This window comes from Morus notabilis, unplaced genomic scaffold (genome assembly GCF_000414095.1).
Source record: "Morus notabilis unplaced genomic scaffold, ASM41409v2 Scaffold877, whole genome shotgun sequence".
NCBI classification, from domain to species: Eukaryota; Viridiplantae; Streptophyta; class Magnoliopsida; order Rosales; family Moraceae; genus Morus; species Morus notabilis.
In genome coordinates this window covers 160,952-178,839 of record NW_010362737.1, presented here as the reverse complement: position 1 = coordinate 178,839, position 17,888 = coordinate 160,952, and the positions used below count along the sequence as shown (strand labels likewise).

General features: G+C 33.9%; 2 protein-coding genes across 2 annotated transcripts; one reads left to right on the top strand and one right to left on the bottom strand.

Annotated features, from left to right (window-relative positions):
• The first annotated feature begins 3,234 nt into the window (after positions 1–3,234).
• LOC21390730 (lipid phosphate phosphatase delta) lies at positions 3,235–6,357 on the top strand. Its single transcript, XM_010102788.2, has 8 exons — positions 3,235–3,642; positions 3,765–3,860; positions 3,951–4,025; positions 4,140–4,270; positions 4,929–5,032; positions 5,134–5,262; positions 5,419–5,534; positions 5,791–6,357. The coding sequence occupies exons 1-8, from the start codon at positions 3,481–3,483 to the stop codon at positions 6,208–6,210; spliced, it is 1,233 nt and encodes a 410-aa protein (XP_010101090.1). The 5' UTR covers positions 3,235–3,480; the 3' UTR covers positions 6,211–6,357.
• Positions 6,358–7,105: 748 nt separating this feature from the next.
• LOC21390729 (serine/threonine-protein phosphatase PP2A-4 catalytic subunit) lies at positions 7,106–13,974 on the bottom strand. Its single transcript, XM_024168638.1, has 11 exons — positions 13,592–13,974; positions 12,960–13,016; positions 12,601–12,684; positions 12,206–12,277; positions 11,851–11,922; positions 11,611–11,651; positions 11,220–11,286; positions 8,233–8,424; positions 7,980–8,069; positions 7,768–7,875; positions 7,106–7,681 (listed from the first exon to the last, which is right to left on the bottom strand). The coding sequence occupies exons 1-11, from the start codon at positions 13,682–13,684 to the stop codon at positions 7,616–7,618; spliced, it is 942 nt and encodes a 313-aa protein (XP_024024406.1). The 5' UTR covers positions 13,685–13,974; the 3' UTR covers positions 7,106–7,615.
• Positions 13,975–17,888: the final 3,914 nt, after the last annotated feature.

Here is a 17,888-nt window from a genome sequence, read left to right as displayed (position 1 = left end):
TATTATTATTATTATTATTATTATTATTATTATTATTATTATTACTATTACTATTATTATTATTATTATTATGAGATTTTCATGATTTTGATATTCTTGGAAATTTGAATAACACCCTATTGGGTGGGTTTAGGATTACCTCAAAATGTGGTAATGTGAAACCCATGGATTTCACTTTCCTGGGTTTTAAAAAAGTCTAATAATTATATCAAGCATGGGAATATGAAAGATTCTCATTCTTACCCTTATGATTACCCCATACCAAACGCCCCAAAAGAAAAGTTTGTTATGAATTTGAGAGGTCAAACCTTCCTTCAAACCTCAAACTAGTTTTGTGGTCAACTTTGCACAACGCGGTAGAGTCATGCGCCAACTGCCACCCTATTAACTAAAAAAAAAAAAAACTGCCATCCAATTAATCAAGGCTTTTTTGCATGAGTGCCCCTCAACTTATTGCAATTTGCAAATCAGTCCAAGCTAAAAATTATGGTAATTGACCACTCAAACTTTAAAATTCTTGCATACCAAGTCTAATTGAAAATGATGTTAAATTTTGGATGGATTTTCTTCACATGAGAATCACGTGACTTTTGAAAGAGGGTATACTAGGGGCTCGTTTGTTTGTTGCGTTTAAACTCATAGTTTTGATTCTGCTGTAATATTTTTCTCTCATAAAAAATTTAAATTTTAAATGTCAAAATCAAGAATTGTTGGTTTAAACGCATGAACCATACAAGCCCTAGGTCTTTATGCTTGAAATTTAACCTATATCATTTATTTTAAGAAATAAAAATGAGAAAAATTTTTAAAACTGAGAAAGAGAACAAAAACCGCGCTTGAATCTTTCAACCTGCAACTTTCCAAGGAACAAGAAACACAAGCAAGACTGGAACATCTCTTTATATGTTTATTTTAAATACAAACCAGCAACAATATTTTTTCTTTTTTTTTTGGAAGGAACAAATCATCAATAACATGACTACCAACAAAACAAAGCCAGAGTCCTAAATGGAACTGCATTGCTTAAGATGAAAAAAGGCACATATATTTTCATCGACCATATATTTTGTTTAAAAATTGTCAAACTTATCAGTTTTCATAAGAGGGGCGGAGAATCCTCAAATGACTTTCATATAGAAGCTATGTGTACATTGGTACATCTCCAAAAATAAAAATAAATCCTTGAGAAAAGATGAAACGCCCCTTCCTCTTACTTGTTGCCCAAAAGCAATTGCTTTTTTCAAAATCAAAACCCTAACAAAGAGTTGAAACACCAAATTCGAAGAAGAGGAAGACAACGAAGGGTATGCAGATTAATTGGTAACCAGTCTTAACTCTAGATTTCAGTCCTTTCTCTAGTAATCTTGTCGTCGTCAGTGCCAATTTCGACATCAAGCTTTACTTTTCCTTTGTTTGTCAAAAATTATTCTATCTAGATTTTGTTGGATATGGTTATTTGTTGCAATGGCTTCATTTGCGTTGTGACACTAGAGATTCATTGTAACGTCGGCATCAGGTAGGGTGGGGGGCCGACAGTGAGTGAAACGGGGGTAAGGGAGAAGGTGAAGGGTGGGACTAGGGTTCTTGCTACTTTATATGTTTTATTTATTTTATTTTTTTGTTAATTCGTAATTTGATCAAAAAGACCTAGTATACCCTCCTCTCAAAGCAACGTGCTGCTCATGTGAAGAAAATTTGTCAAAAATCTAACATTGTTTTCAATTACACTTGTTATGTAAGGATTTCAAAATTCAAGGGTTAATCGCCATAATTTTTAGTTTAGAGACGATAAATTGAGGGGACACCCATGCAAAAAAGCCATTAATCAACTATAATAGCAACGGTCATGCCTCCATAATTTTCTAGAAAATAATAAAAAAAAATCATAAGCAATTTGTTTAACTATTTATATATAACCTAGAGATGCTTATATAAGCTAATATTTTGAGTCATACTTTCATCCTTCTTTTTTTTTAATTTAAAAAAAATTGAAAATTTATGAAGTTTTTAAAATTTATATAAGCTAATATTTTTAAAATTTTATCCATCTGTTTTTAGTAGAGTAAAAAAAAATTATGAAGTTTTTTAGGGGTGGCAATTCGTGTTGTTGTGTCGTGTTGACTCCCTCAATTGACACGGTAAGATCTGACGCGAACATGACTCATTTATTATTCGTGTCGAAATATAAAACCTAAACGCGACATGTATATTGACAGGTTGACACGACACGACACGACTAACCCATTTATTAAACATGTCATAATAGTATCGTGTCAACATATTTCTAATAACCCGTTTATTAACCCATTTATAAAATGAGTGATAATAAGGTCGTGTCAACCTATTTCTCAACATGTTTTTCTTCAAATATATATATATATATATTTGTAAAAATAGGTAACAAACGGGTTGTAATTACATTGTGTATTCATGTTACCCAAATATGACACATTTAATAAACGGGTTACGGTGGGTTAATTACGGATTGATGAGTCATCTTGAAAACGACAAGCTATTTAATTGTGTTTCATGGGTTCGACCTGATTTTGATCCAAACCTACTTATGATAAACCTAAACCCGCTAACTTCGTGTGGGTTTCGAGTCATGTCATCATGTCGCTACTCGGATTGTCAACCCTAATTTTTTTGAATATTTAAATTAGTTAAAATTCGAATTAAATTTTAAACCATAAAATTATCAAAATATTCCCAAAATAGTAAAATAAATGCCAACTTTAGTTAAAAACTTGACGGATGGAGCTTTTTTATTAACATTTCATTATTCATGAAGAACATAAGTTACATTTTAAAAATTAATGGATAAAGTGTTAGAAGAGATATAATTTAAGAGACTTGACGGATGGAGCTTTTTTATTAACATTTCATTATTCATGAAGAACAGAAGTTACATTTTAAAAATTAATGGATAAAGTGTTAGAAGAGATATAATTTAAGATAAATTTTTATAATTAATCCTAATTTTAAAGTTCAAAACTTAAAATATCACTATCTCAAAATTAGTTATTAATAGAGCTATTACCCCTCTTTTAAAAAAAAAAAAAGTTTCTAATCCATTCTTGAATACTTGTGTTTTTGTTTTGTTAAATTTTAACTGTTAGATTTGTTTAAAATTATATTAAAATAAAAATGATATAAAATAAATAAATTTTAATACAAATTTTGCTGTTAAAAAAAAAAAAGAATACCGATGTTCTTAATAAAGGAAACACGGGTGGAAATTCAAAGATGGAAGAGTTTCTCTCGTGTTCAAAAATTCCTTTTGACTTATTTGTGATATTTCAGGTGTGAGAAACTTCTCTCCTCTTCCCGTGTTGCTGGATTTTGCAATCTCCGCCAGCCAAAATCCAGCCAAGACCCAATAAAACTACTTTTCTTAATTTTTTTTTTATTTTTTATTCTGGGTCTTGTTTCCAACTAGCCACTGGTTTTAGATAGAGAGAGAGAGAGAGAGAAAGAGGAATGGAGAGCATTTCAGCGTGGCAATTGACGGCTCTCTGCGGAATTGTCTCATGGGTTGTCGTTTCTTCGTTCTTCAATGTCACCCAAAAGCTTAGATCTTTGCTCCAATCGTGGGTCTCTCACCATGTCGTCACAGGAACTCCTCTCATTATCCAGATCCAGGTTCCCACCATTTTTCAACCCTTTTCAAAATGACCCAGATCATCATCTTCTTCAATTTTCTCTATTTTGTTTTCATTTGATATTTTCTTTGTTTTTAATTTATTTTTTAAAATTTTTTGCAGAAATACCATAATGGGTTTTTGGATTCTCTCTTCTCTGGGCTGTCCTGTATTGTTTCTGTGCCCTTTTACACAGCCTTTCTCCCTTTGCTTTTCTGGGTACGCTTTACTTTCTATTTTTTCTCAGTTGAAATGGTCAATTTTGATTTTTACAAGTTTTTTGCTTAATGCCTTTGTGTTTGTTTGTAGACTGGGCATGGAAAATTGGCAAGGCAGATGACTTTGCTGATGGCTTTTTGTGATTATTTGGGAAACTGTATAAAGGTAGTTAATTTGGTTGATGAGTTTTGTTTTGACCAATCTCTTTTAAAAAAATAAATAAATAAAACAAAAAAAAATTTATTAAGCTAGATGTTTTTGGTGTTTTGTGTCCAATAGGATGTCGTATCAGCTCCTAGACCAAGTTCTCCACCTATAAGGAGAATTACTGCTACAAAGGATGAGGAAGATAATGCTATGGAATATGGATTGCCTTCTTCTCACACTCTTAATACAGTTTGCTTATCTGGGTATCAATCTTTTTCTCTTCAATTTTTTTATTTTTATTTTTTCCTTTTGAGAAGACAGAAGTAGCTAAAAAGTAGGGTTAGGTTATGGTTTTAATAGGGTTATAAGTTATAACCTCTGATTCTCTGAACAATAGCCTTGTTGTCTGCATAGTGAGAAAGTGATGAACTTGTTATGATTCGATATATCTGTTATAAACTTACGTAAAGGCTAAGGTCCTTCGCTGAGGACCCTTCTACAATGTATCACGTGGAAGTTGGAGGTGTAAGTAAATTTAATGCCAAAAAAATGACGTTTATTCTACGTAACAATAACATTAGAAAGGTGTAATACTGAGGAATTCATTCAGTCTAAATCATTGTTACACCCTTTCAAAGTCATTGTTATTTGTTAAAATGTCATGTTACACCCTTCACTTCTACATGTTACGGTATAAATGATCCTCTGTGAAGGACTGGACCGCCCTATTTTATGAGGGAGTTTGCTTAATGATTGTAGAAATGTGATGCAATTTTTTTTATCCTACTGGTTATATTTTTCTTAGCAAGGTATTTTTGCAGCATTAGCAGTACATATATAGGACTTGCTATGTGGCTCCACAATTGTGGATATGTTTTTTCATCTGGATTAAAAATTCTTCCTTATTTGGCGTTTTTCCAGTTTCCTATTGTACTATGTTCTGTCTTACACTCAACTTGAAAGCGCCTTTTTGAATTTTGCTGGAGTTCTCCTTGTTTCCTTGCTTGTGAGCCTCATTGGTTTTGGTAAGTTGATCTTTTTAATTTCTTCTTGTATTGTGGGAAGCTTTGTTCTCTTTTTTCATTTGGTGGTAAATTACAAAGCTAATTTTTTGTGTCCTTGATAGGAAGAATTTACCTTGGAATGCATAGTTTGATCGATGTCATAAGTGGACTTGCTATGGGATTGGTGATTCTTGCTTTTTGGCTTATAGTTCATGAATACGTTGACAATTTTATAGTCTCGGGACAAAATGGTATGTACACTTCTTGTTGGATTATCCACTATTGCACTATTTGAATCATGAATGACCATAATGAGATCACACTATTAAAAGATATTGACTTGAAAATTTGTGTTTTGGCAAAGCTTCCTGCTTATTCATGGTTTTCTTGTACTGTTTTCCGTGCAGTTACAACCTTTTGGGGTGCTCTAAGCTTCTTATTGCTTTTCGCTTATCCAACTCCGGAGTTCCCAACTCCAAGTTTTGAGTTTCACACGGCCTTCAATGGTGTTGCATTGGGAATTGTAAGCAAAACTAATCTTTTGCTTCCTTTTACTTCTTTGATGAACACAAATTCAACATAGGACTGTATTATGATGGACTCCGTCTCTGTGTGTGTGTGTGTATTACAGAACACACAAGTTTAAGTTTAGCATTGAAAGCTGCTCAAGATCTTTTTTCTTTCTCAATTCATTGTTTATTAAGTAATTGCGGTGATACAAATATGTTTTCTTTGTGCAAGTTGCAACATGTATAATTAACAAGCGCGATGTCTTGCAGGTAACCGGTGTTCAGCAAACATACCACCAGTTTCACCACGAAGCTGTCCCACGCGTATTCACTACTCAACTTCCATTCTCTACTTTTGTTGGAAGAATGCTTGTGGGAATACCAACAATACTTGTTGTGAAGTTCTGTAGCAAGGCTCTTGCTAAATGGATTCTTCCCATCGTGTCAAATGCTTTGGGAATCCCAATAAGATCGACCACCTACATCCCTACACTTGGTAAATCAAGCAATGGGAAAAACTCGAAAAAATCGGACGATTTCAAGCAAGCAGGTTATATGCAAAAATTATTTTTCTTCTCCAATCAAGAAGCGTTTGACATTGACACAGGTATAAGGTTCCTTCAGTATGCTGGACTTGCTTGGGCTGTGGTAGATCTTGTTCCATCCCTATTCTCTCAGCTGAGCTTGTAATGCTTGTATAAGTAATTAGAAAGTCCTTATTGGATATGATGTCCTTTCAATTTTGTAAAAATCGTATATTGTATTGCTTAAATCAGCACAACATTATTTGCGCTAATGAGAATGCAGTCTGTTCATTGATTAGAGCAGGCAATGCTATGCAGATGTGCAAAGGAGCTAAAAAGAATGCAAATGGCAGGGAGACATTTAGGTGAAAAAGAATGCAAATGGACGTTAGCATAGAATGCATGTTTGACTTGAAAGTTCAAACTATCCTAATTTTAGGTCAAATAGCGTTCTTTTTTCACAAAAAAAAAAAAAAAAAAAAAAAAATTTATTTAAAAAGTTATGCTACTATATTTTCTCTTATAAAATTTAAATTCTGATTCAGACTATCTATTTGAACACTTAAACAAGCAATCAAAAGCCAACAAGCAATCAAAGCCAGTACCAGGCCCAGGTGGTGCCATCATATTCCATAAACTAAAGCAATCAAACCATCTCTCCTTATCATGCAACTATACAAAATACAAGAAAACAGCTGTCCACGTGAAATGCCTCTTCATAACGGGCACTTGTGGTATGGAAATGGGACATAATCAAGGTTATCATATGAATCTCATTCATTCGTCGGCCAAATACAGATATGGGATTATCGCTATCACCTTGGAAAAGTCGATATACTAAATGGAAACAACTAGAACGAATAATGTCCCTTACCTCAGAATAAAAATAATTTATCAATGAGAGCAACTCTTTGAGGAAACCAAAATTCACACACACACAATACATATACAATACATATACACAAAACACACGCTTTTTGAGGTAACAATAACTAATTGCATGCATAGCAACACACACTATACATATACACACACACTATACATATACACAAAACACACGCTTTTTGAGGTAACAATAACTAATTGCATGCATAGCAACAGTTGGAGGAAAATCATAACAAAGAACAAACGTCTTAAGAACAATCCTTTTAAATCAGACCATAACTACTTAAGTAATGGGATAAGAGGGCAAAATATCCACTAATTATAAAATCCATTCACCCATACTCAAACCATCAAAGAATGGGGAAGGGTGACATAAACAACGAGGCAAGGAAAAATGGGGAAGAAACAAAAAAGAACAAAAAAAGAGAGTACATATCCACATATTTCTGCTGGATATGATACAGACTAAAACAATCATCTTGGCGATCTCTCTTGACGCAAAATCCAGCGATGTTTCAAGTGTAAGACAAATCAGTAGGCAGAGCTTATGTTCTATTTTTGATAGATCCTATCCCACAAAACCATCAGAAGGTAGAACCGTAGATTCTAAACCTGAGTCATCTTGCACAACCACCAGAACATGAGTGGAATAAGTAACTAGAATAACAGCGAGCGTTTCAACCACCTTATAAGAAGTAATCCGGAGTTCTACGCGTGACGTCGGGCTCTCCTCTCCTAGGAGCTGGTTCAAACTGCAACAACATGCATATTGAAATCAGTTTTCACGCATTGGAAACATGCAACCACTACATGAGATGAGAGAGAGAAAGAGAGAGACCTGAATGAAAGTGTGGTTCTTGCAGTCATCGACTTCCAAAATAGAAGCCATGTTCCCACAGCGATAGCAGTAATTAGGTGCACTAAATATAGTAACCACCTTTTGCTCCTGTTCCAACAAACCAAAAATTTAGTGTAAAAACAACTTAGTTCTTTCCATACTGAAAACAAGAAAGGCAACGAATATTTCAGAATAAGGGATAGGATAATTACATGGGCCCAGTTAAATCCATCCATAACCAACTGATGCGCTCTTGCAATAAGCTTTAAGTTGTTTGTATGATTGAATTGTTCAGATATGTCCTGCAATAAAGAATGCCAATACTAAATCAGAAGAACTATCTATGTAAAGGCAAGGAGAGCATTACACAAAAAATAAAAAAATAAAAAAATAAAAAGGAATCATTGAACTTAAGAAAAATGTCCGGCAACAATATACTAATATAATAAGGATGTCTGGAGTCACCTGGCCAAAAGTATATCCAGCACCACGAGGAGAAATACCCCAGCCACAACGGTCATCTGGGTCAGACCATAACAGATCACACATGGGCCCTTCATGAGGAACCTCTTGAACACGATCAAAATTCCGTATGCTATCAAGGGTTTCAATGGAAGGGGACAATCCACCATGCAGACAAAATATTTCCGACTCAACCTGAAATTTATGAAAAAATAAAAATAAAAACTAAAATACTTGGGACTATAAGTTATTGGCTACTGGCAAAACACAAAAAAAAACTACGACGATTTAAAAACCAGTTACAAAGCGTGGAAACAGCTAACAAAAAGCTCTTGCTTTTAGGATAAAAAAAATAATAATAATAATTAGACAAGAAGATCTTTAGTGTGCAGGGGTCTTCGCACATTCATGGACGTGTGCGGGGGGAAAAGCGAACCCATGCGCCATGTCGGGGCCCGGATATGGTGAAAAATATGCAAGGGGGGTCCTTGTACATTCATGGACGTGTGCAAGGGACAGAGCTAGTCCATTGATAGGAAAATTCGTCTAGGTAGTTGTAATGTAGGTTCTTTAACTGGTAAATCTATGGAGTTAGTAGATGTTATGGTAAGAAGAAGAATTAACATTTTATGCTTACAGAAAACGAAGTGGATAGGAGAGAAAGCAAAGGAGATTGAAAATTTAAGACACAAATTATGGTATACAGGTTGGGAAAGAAATCGCAATAGAGTTTGTATTCTAGTGGACAAAACTGTGAAGAATGACGTAGTTGAGATTAAGCAAATAGGGGATATAATTATTATGCTTTGCTATAGAAGGATTAAGATAAACCACCTCTCACGAACTCGTTGGTGGCATTTTAATGGAATAAAGCAATTGACCTTTAAAGAGAAGTTGTTAAATGAGGCTACTTGGTCATATGCAGGTGATGTAAATACTATATGGGATGTCATGGCCAGCTGTATTAGAAAAGTGGCAAAGGAGATACTAGGGGAATCTAGAGGTAAAGGCCCCCTGGGAAAAAAACCTGATGGTCGAGTGAAGAAGTTCAAAAGACTATTAGGACCAAGAGGGATTTATATAGAGATTTACCAAAACGTAAGGATGTTGAAACTTTTAATAAGTACAAAGTGAAAAAAAAAACTAAACGAGCAGTTGGTAAGGCTTGTTCTACCTACTTAGATGAGGTATATAGAAAATATGGGACTAGAGAATGAGAGAATGATATATATAAACTAGCTAAAATTAGAGAAAAGAAGTGTTAGGGACCTAAATCAAGTGAAGTGTGTTAAGAATGATACGGATCACGTTCTGACAAGAGATAAAGACATTAAGAAAATGTGGAGGAGTTACTTTAAGAAGCTTTATAATGATGATCATGCGATAGAGTTTGACAATCTTAGGTCACAAGGAGAAACTAATGTGATGTATACAAGAGGAATCAGAGTCTCAAAAGTTAAAACTGCACTGCGGAAGATGAAAAAGGAGAAGACATGTGGGCTTGATGATATTTCAATAGAGGTTTGAATGACGTTAAGAGATGCTGGAATTGTGTGACTCACCAAGCTTTTTAATGAGATACTAAAGAAGAAGGATATGCCTGATGCATGGAGGAAAAATATTCTTGTCCCCATCTTCAAGAATAAAGGAGATGTGCTGAATTGTAACAATTATAAGGGCATAAAGTTAATAAGTCACACTATGAAACTTTGGGAGAAAGTTATAAAAATGAGATTAAGGACCACAACCACCATCTCAGGTAACCAATGGCTTCATGCCACGAAAGTCATTTTTCTTCTTAGGATGCTGATGGAAAGGTACAGAGAAGCCAAGACAGACCTACATATGGTCTTTATAGATTTAGAAAAGACATATGATAGGATGCCGAGAGAAGTTTTATAGTGGGTGCTAGAAAAGAGAAAAGTGCATGTGAGGTATATTAAGGTAATTAAGAACATGTACGATGGGATGGTCACGAGTGTGAGAACTGCTGGAAGCTACACGACAGAGTTTCCCATTCGGATCGGCCTTCATCAAGGATCTGCTCTTAGTCTTTATCTTTTCACCATCGTGGTGGATGAGCTGACAAGAGAAATCCAAGATTGAGTTTATTCGTGTATGCTTTTTGCGGATGATATAGTTTTAGTTGATGAACATAGGGAATGAGTTAACCGTAAGTTAGAACTGTGGAGACAGACTCTAGACGAAGGGATTTAAGTTAAGTAGGACGAAAACTGAATGCATGCATTGTAGGTTTAGTAACTCAAGTAATCAGAGTGATGAAATTTCTTTAGATGGTGTGGAGATTGGCGCTTCTAGGAAGTTTAAGTACCTTAGGTCTATAGTGCAGTACGAAGGAAATATAGAAGAGGATATTCAACATAGGATTAAGCCAGGGTGGATTAAGTGGAAGAATATTACGGGAGATATGCCTATTAAGTTGAAAGGAAAGTTCTACAGGACTATAATCCGCCCAGCTATATTATATGGTAGTGAATGTTGGGCCATTAAAAGACAACATATATCTAAGATGAGTGTGGCAGAAATGCGTATGTTAAGATGGATGAGTGGTCATACGAGAATGGATCGCATAAGGAATGAAGTTATTCGTAGTAAAATAGGTATGGCACCAATAGAAGATAAGGTGCGCGAAGGCCGCTTGAGGTGGTTCGGGTATGTCCAACGTAGACCACTAGAAACACCAGTTCGTGCTTGAGATGACATTCTTATACCTAATACTAAGAGAGGAAGAGGTAGACCAAGAATTACGTGGACCGAAGTTGTTAGAAAAGACATTCTAGATCTAGGCTTTCAAAAAAGTTTAATTTCGAACAAAGCCGTGTGAAAAAGTGAAATCCATATAACCGACCTCCATTAAGTTGGGATTAAGGTTTGTTGTTGTAGACAAGATCTTTTCATAGTTAGCATGCCAATTCTGTTCCCATCCCTATTCATTGTAGTTATTTAATAGCACAAAAAAATTTACTAACCAATGCAGTCAGTGGAAAATAGTCAAAAAGGTCTGTAAAGATCTTCCAGACATTGGCATTGCCATACCTGCAGATAAATCATCACAGATGCTATTATTGATTAGCAAAAAGGCAAAAAATTCACCTACATAGAACTGCATCAAACCACCAATAAGAATCAATGTTTATCCTATTAAAGCAATGCAGCCGAACACTAGACCACCTTATTTCCATAACATCACGTCTCAGTACTTAGACAAGGACTCTAATGAGTTCAAAATGTCGGCAGATTAGTACAATAGAAAAGCTCATGGAAGCAATCAATGGCAATTTGAGTAACATAAACTGCAGACATAAATTAATATTTAGTATCTAAGACTACAATATTATCCATACGTCACAGAAGACTTACTTTCGGAGACATTCATCATAAAACCCATAAACTTGAGTAATCTGCCACAAATTGAAGCTATAGTTAGATCAATCACATTCAATGTAGCATCGTTTAGTCCAAAGTTTCAGTAACTTGTTTAAAATTGGTTCCATATTTCCTTTCGTCTCCCATGATTGCCACAATGCAAGTTCTAATAACTCAAAAAAAAAAAAAAAAAAAAAAAAAAAAAAAAAAAAAAAAAAACAAATAAACAAATACCTGACGACTCTCATGGTTTCCTCTAAGAATTGTAATACGCTGAGGATAACGAACTTTTAGGGCCACAAGAAGCTGAAATGAATGAACTAATCAGTCACTATACCATTACAATTTCAAAAATCCAGGGCAATATAACTATACTTTATTTTTTTGAAGAAAAACACCAAATATAGGATTTTTTTAATTAAACAAAATAAGCATCAAATTGCAGAGAAAGCGACCAAAGTACTCGTAGTAGTCGATATAGGTACTTGACAAACGGTTTTACTACAGTAACAATAAATTTCATATTTATGTTATATCAGGAAAGCATAAGATAAAGCTTCATGCCTAAGAGATGAGTGCTACCACATACCGTCACAGTCTCCACAGAATAATACCCACGGTCCACATAGTCTCCCATAAACAAATAATTGGTGTCTGGACACTGTCGATGAACACCATAAAATAGAATTTAATTACAAAAAAGTTCACCACTACCATAAAGCCTACAAGAACATTAATTCTGCAATTGAAAGAAGTGAAAATTAACACAATCAGTTATTCTCTACAAGAGGTGCATATATCCAATTTGTTATCGTCCCAAATCACATCTAGTTAATAGCTCAAAGATACTACATTTAGAAATGGAACAAACAAACCGAAAATTCCTACGACGAACTTTACAAACTTTTGGCTTTCATGGGATTCTTCTTGAAAAGAATTTAAAGATACTCCTCTGATCAGCAAGGTCATAGTCAGAATAGATACCTTCCCTCCGATTCGAAAAAGTTCAGCAAGGTCATGAAATTGCCCGTGAATATCACCGCAAATTGTCACAGGGCTTTTAACAGGCTGTGATTCAGGAAATAAAGAAATTAGTTTATCCCACTCAACTAAACATACACTTTCTTCTTCACTGATCAAACAGAATCCAATTGCTTAAATACAGACCAAATAAACTAAAAAAGAGATACAAATAATTCCAAATAAATAAAACGTGCATTTCCCACGAATCCAACACCAAGAATGTTGAAACCTCGAACAAACTTTTATTTCATTTTGCAAGGAAAAATGGACTTTTTTTAGATGTAAAATGATTAGTTTCAAGAGTGCACGGAGAGCTATACCTGAACGTTGCTTTCTTCCATTAAGATCTCTTTGGCCTTCTCACATAATGTTCTAACCTACAGCCATAGAAAAGCAAATAATAAGTAATATTACATTAGCACGGAACCAACAATGAAGAAAATAAAGAAATAACTAAAAAAAAAAAAAATTTGTCTTTGTCCAATAGAACAGAATCTGAGCTTCAAGGTTCGAAATTTCCGATTCAAATCCGGTCCCTCTTCAAATCTTCTGGGTTTCCCAAATAGATCTCCTAATTCATCAAACAACGCCCAAAAACTCTAATCTTGATGGGTCACTAAAACTCATCGCAGAAGAAAAGAAAGTTCATTTTCCACATCTAGAAACTGATTTCAGCACAAATCAACCCATCAAAATCCCTAACCTTCAGGTTTTCAAAACGACCCGATTTGTCGCATTGGGCAAAGAACCGAAAAGAATTCCAGTCATTAAGAGGAAAATCCACAAACAAATCAACCGCTAACTCACCGAAAAACAGCAAACTTTACCCAGTAGTATCAACTAAAAATCCCAAATTTTCTCGGGAACCAAACGGGGCCCTAGAAAACAAGATTATCCTCACAACACCCAGAAATCATCCAAGAAAAGTACGAAACAGAAGCGGAGATCGAACCTGTTGTTCGGAGAGCGGCTTGCACTGCATGAGCTGCGAGATCTGCTCATCGAGGTCGTTGTTCGACTCCGAGGTTATCGAATTCATCCCCATCTTCTCTCCGCTTCGATTTCCGAATCAGGATAAAGATATCCCGATTAGGGATAACCCTAACCCTTCCCAGAAATTAAAGATCAGTAGAGCTTGACACAATTTGGGGAGGGTTTGGTTTCACACTCGACGAAGAAGAAAGAAGAAGCAGAAGAAAGAAGAAGGGGGAAGAGGAGAGAGAAAGAGAAAGAAAGAAGAGAGAGAAAGGGGCGCGTGAGAATGAGAGCGAGTGGGGATCTTGGTCCTTCGCAATATACGCCAGTCGCTCAGCCACTGGCTTTGTTTGATTTTTTCTTTTTTTCTTTTTTTTGCTTTTTTTTGCTTTTTTTTTGTCCTTTCGGGTAATGGATTACAGCCACGTAATGGAGTGAAATTACGAGATTACCCTTCGCAACTTCCCCACGTGTGGAGGAGATATGGGGGAGAGAGGTGAAAATATCGGTGGTTTTGGCAGGTTGGTCTGGATAGGGACTTTTGCGTCTTTTTACTCTGCGTTCCATCAGATCCCTAATTTTCTCTCTCCGCCTTCGCCGGCAGGCGGCGACAGCTGCGACCACCACAAGGACGCCGATGGGTTAGAGATCCGTTCCTAGATTTTTGTCGTTTTCAGTTGATGTCGTTTTTCAAGTTCTTTTTTTTTTTGGGCGTAGAAATGTTTGCTTTTGTCTTTTTGGAAAAATTAGACATGTATTTTGAGATCAGTGTTCTTTTTTCTTTTTCTTTTTCTTTTTTAATTTGAGAAGAAGTGTTCCATTTTCTTATTGTGTCGTTTATTCAGTATTGTATTCTTTTGTCGTTTTTGGAATTTCCGTCTTTTTTGTTTTTTGTTTTTTTTCCTAACCGATGCTGTTGCTAGACATGTTCGTTCTCTAACTTCAGCCTTTTTTTTTTTTGTGATTGGATTGTTCTTGTGCTCTCTATACATATCGTTTTTCTAAACTTTGTCGTTTTTATGTCATGTCATTTTTCAGTAATGTTTGTTTATTATTGTCATTTACGAGTAAATTGTAGTTTTATTCGGTGGTTCGGGTGCAACTGTCCCTGAAATTTTAACGGGTGACGTATACAAAATTGCTTCTCAAATTCTTTTTTATCATAATAATAATAATAATAATAATAAAAGAAAATGAGATAAATTTGTCTGATTTTTACTATTTATTATTAATTAATATCTTTTTTAGTTAAATAATTATATTAGTTAAAAAGTATTAATCAAGAATAATAAATAAAAATCTAGACTCATACACTTTTAAAATAAATTAAACAATTTTTTCTAATAAGAATAACAATTGATAAGGGACCTCTAATTTTGCCCTACAAGTAAAATTGGTTTTAAGGACAATTGTGGGTTTTTGATAAATAAAGGATTGTTCAAGTTGAATAATAGAGTTTATGCGTCTCAACTTTTGGAGCAAAATGATTTATGCGTCTCAACCTGAATGGTTGTATATTGGGCGGAAAGCACTTGCCAAAGTTTAGCAAAAAAACTCCATCTTCCAAATGTCAAGTATAAATCATCATGCCTTAAAATATGTGATCACCGATCCCTCCTCAACAGAAAATATGCGGAGAGACCTGGTTAATTAAAAAGCATGGCAGAGCAGCAGAAATATTTATTAAGTTTCTTCAATTAAATATCTATATGTAATAATATGTGATTGTATGAAAGTAAACATGTCTATTGTCTAGTGCAAACCATATATTTTTTTCTTCAATTTGCTTGATTAAAATTGTATTGATGTTGGTTTTTGATGTAGTGGTAAAAAAACACGCTTATCAGGAAACAAAAATACTTGTTTTTTTCTTTTTAATTTTATATATGAAATCTGACAAAATTTATAATTCGCATTTCTAAAATTTTGAAATTTTATATTTGTCCCACCACATAATATATGTAACGTGTCTCACTTGATTTTTACATGAAATTGATGAAATTTTTGGGGTATTCTCCCGCCCCTACTTAACTTTCTAACTCCAATTCCAAGTTTACAAATGCCAAAAAATGAATCGCCCAATATAAAAATACTTAATAAAAAATTAAATGCTAAACTTTATTCATTTAATTTGTTAGAGATGCTTGAGAGACTATTTTGGCATGTCAGTATAAAGAATTCAAGGTCAGTTCTCCCCTCAAGTAGCTGAAGGAATTGCTCTTCGAGAAAGCTTAGGCCTCGTTCACTTCACTGATTCGAGTTTTCAGTTTTAAGTTTTTACAGTAAAAAACTCTCAGAAAATGTCACGTCTAACTTTTTCTGCTACAGTGAAAAGCTCTCAACAAATGTCACATCTCAACTCGAATTGAAAACTCAAATCCGCGAAGTGAACGAGACCTTAGAGTGGGCACACCATGCTGGTGTCTCCATTGATATCGCTAAAACAAACTATACTTCTTTTTTTGTTTTAGATGACTTGTGTTTTAGAAGATATCCAAATGTCTAGGCGCCACAACTCTTTCTATTTTATTTTTTTATTTTGTTTTGAAAACCTAGAAATGTACACGACCTATATGGCTATATACTAGTGGTGGCAACGACGATGATCAACGACCTCTCTACATTACTTTCATTGCTTGTACACAATACTGACGGAGTGGGTAAGATTTGAAATGCGTACGATTTCGAGTGAGCAAACGGAGTTAGAATAAGGGAATGTTTGGTTATAAACCAAACGTCTCTTAAGTTGTTTATTTAATGATAGTATTCAAAATTAGAGTCATTTTAAATTTCATTTATATGTTTACTTACATTCAGAATCAAAATATACTGGTATAAAAATACTAATATACCCTTTAAGTAAATTTTATATTTTTAATTTAAAAAATAAATTGTGTAGTTATTATATTAAATTTTTTCTTAACTAAAATACTTATTATAATTATAGGGTGATAAAATAATAAACATAAGTTGCATAATTATTTAAAATAAGAAAATAAATTGTCAAAATTTAAATAAAATAAATAAAAATAAAAAATAAAATGTGTTGAAAATTAAAATACAGTATTAATTTTAATAAACACGATAAAGTACATATTTATTATAGTAAAATTAACAATAATTAGGCTAATATTAGGCAAAAAAAAATAAAAAATACATATTGTAATTAATATTTTTTGAATTTTATTTTTCATATTATATTTTATAAGTAATGGTAATTTAAGTCAATACCAGGAATGAGAGTCCAATGCATAAGGGGCGTGAGATTGTCAATCCCACTTCTCAATCTCAAATTTGAGTAGGGCTCACCAATTATATTCTCGTTTCAAGAAAAGAAAGAATGAGATTGACTCTCATTCCTCAATCTTGCTAAGTAAACATGCCATAAGAGAATTGGCATTTCCAAATTAAATATGGGACTCGGTAGGAACAATTGTTTTTACTATTAGATTAGTTTTCTAGCGGTCAGATTTATGCAAATTCGTATTAAAAATTTATAACGCGTCACAAAGAACTATTCGTGCTATAGATCTAACCGTTAAAAAACTAATCCAACTATGAAAAAATAATTCATACAGGTGGTATAAAATAGCATCCTGCTTAAATATTCTATTTTTTTAGAAAACTTAAAAGATAAATTTCACCTTTTCTTCTCGATAACAAAATACTATTGAACTTCATTTTGTAACATTTGTTCTACTTCAAACTTTGGACCCTTGTAAACTTTTATTTTATTTTTTAAATGATTGACGGCAACATAACTTCATTTATTTATAAAAATAACACGTATGGATAACCAGATTTAAAAAATGATAACAAGCAAGCCTAATCTACTTCAAACTTTGGACCCTTGTAAACTTTTATTTTATTTTTTAAATGATTGACGGCAACATAACTTCATTTATTTATAAAAATAACACGTATGGATAACCAGATTTAAAAAATGATAACAAGCAACGTGGGTACGAATTTTTAGATCTGATCATTTCTCGTTTAGTTGGAGGATTCGTTCTTTAATTCGAATTATGGTTCATGATTTGTTATAGTATTTTTTTTCATAAAAAACACACGTAAAATAAAAATAATTTTAATCTCGTGATTCTAATCTATGAACTACACGGGCTCTTGTTTCCTATGTGTTTCGCGAGGCATGACGGTTGGACAGTCCTGTTGGCTGTTAGCACCAGACATTTTGAGGTTGTCGTTGCGTTGCGATCTTTGCGTTCGAGCTGCCAAAAACTCATTTCTATTATTATGATTACTTTCTTTTTTTT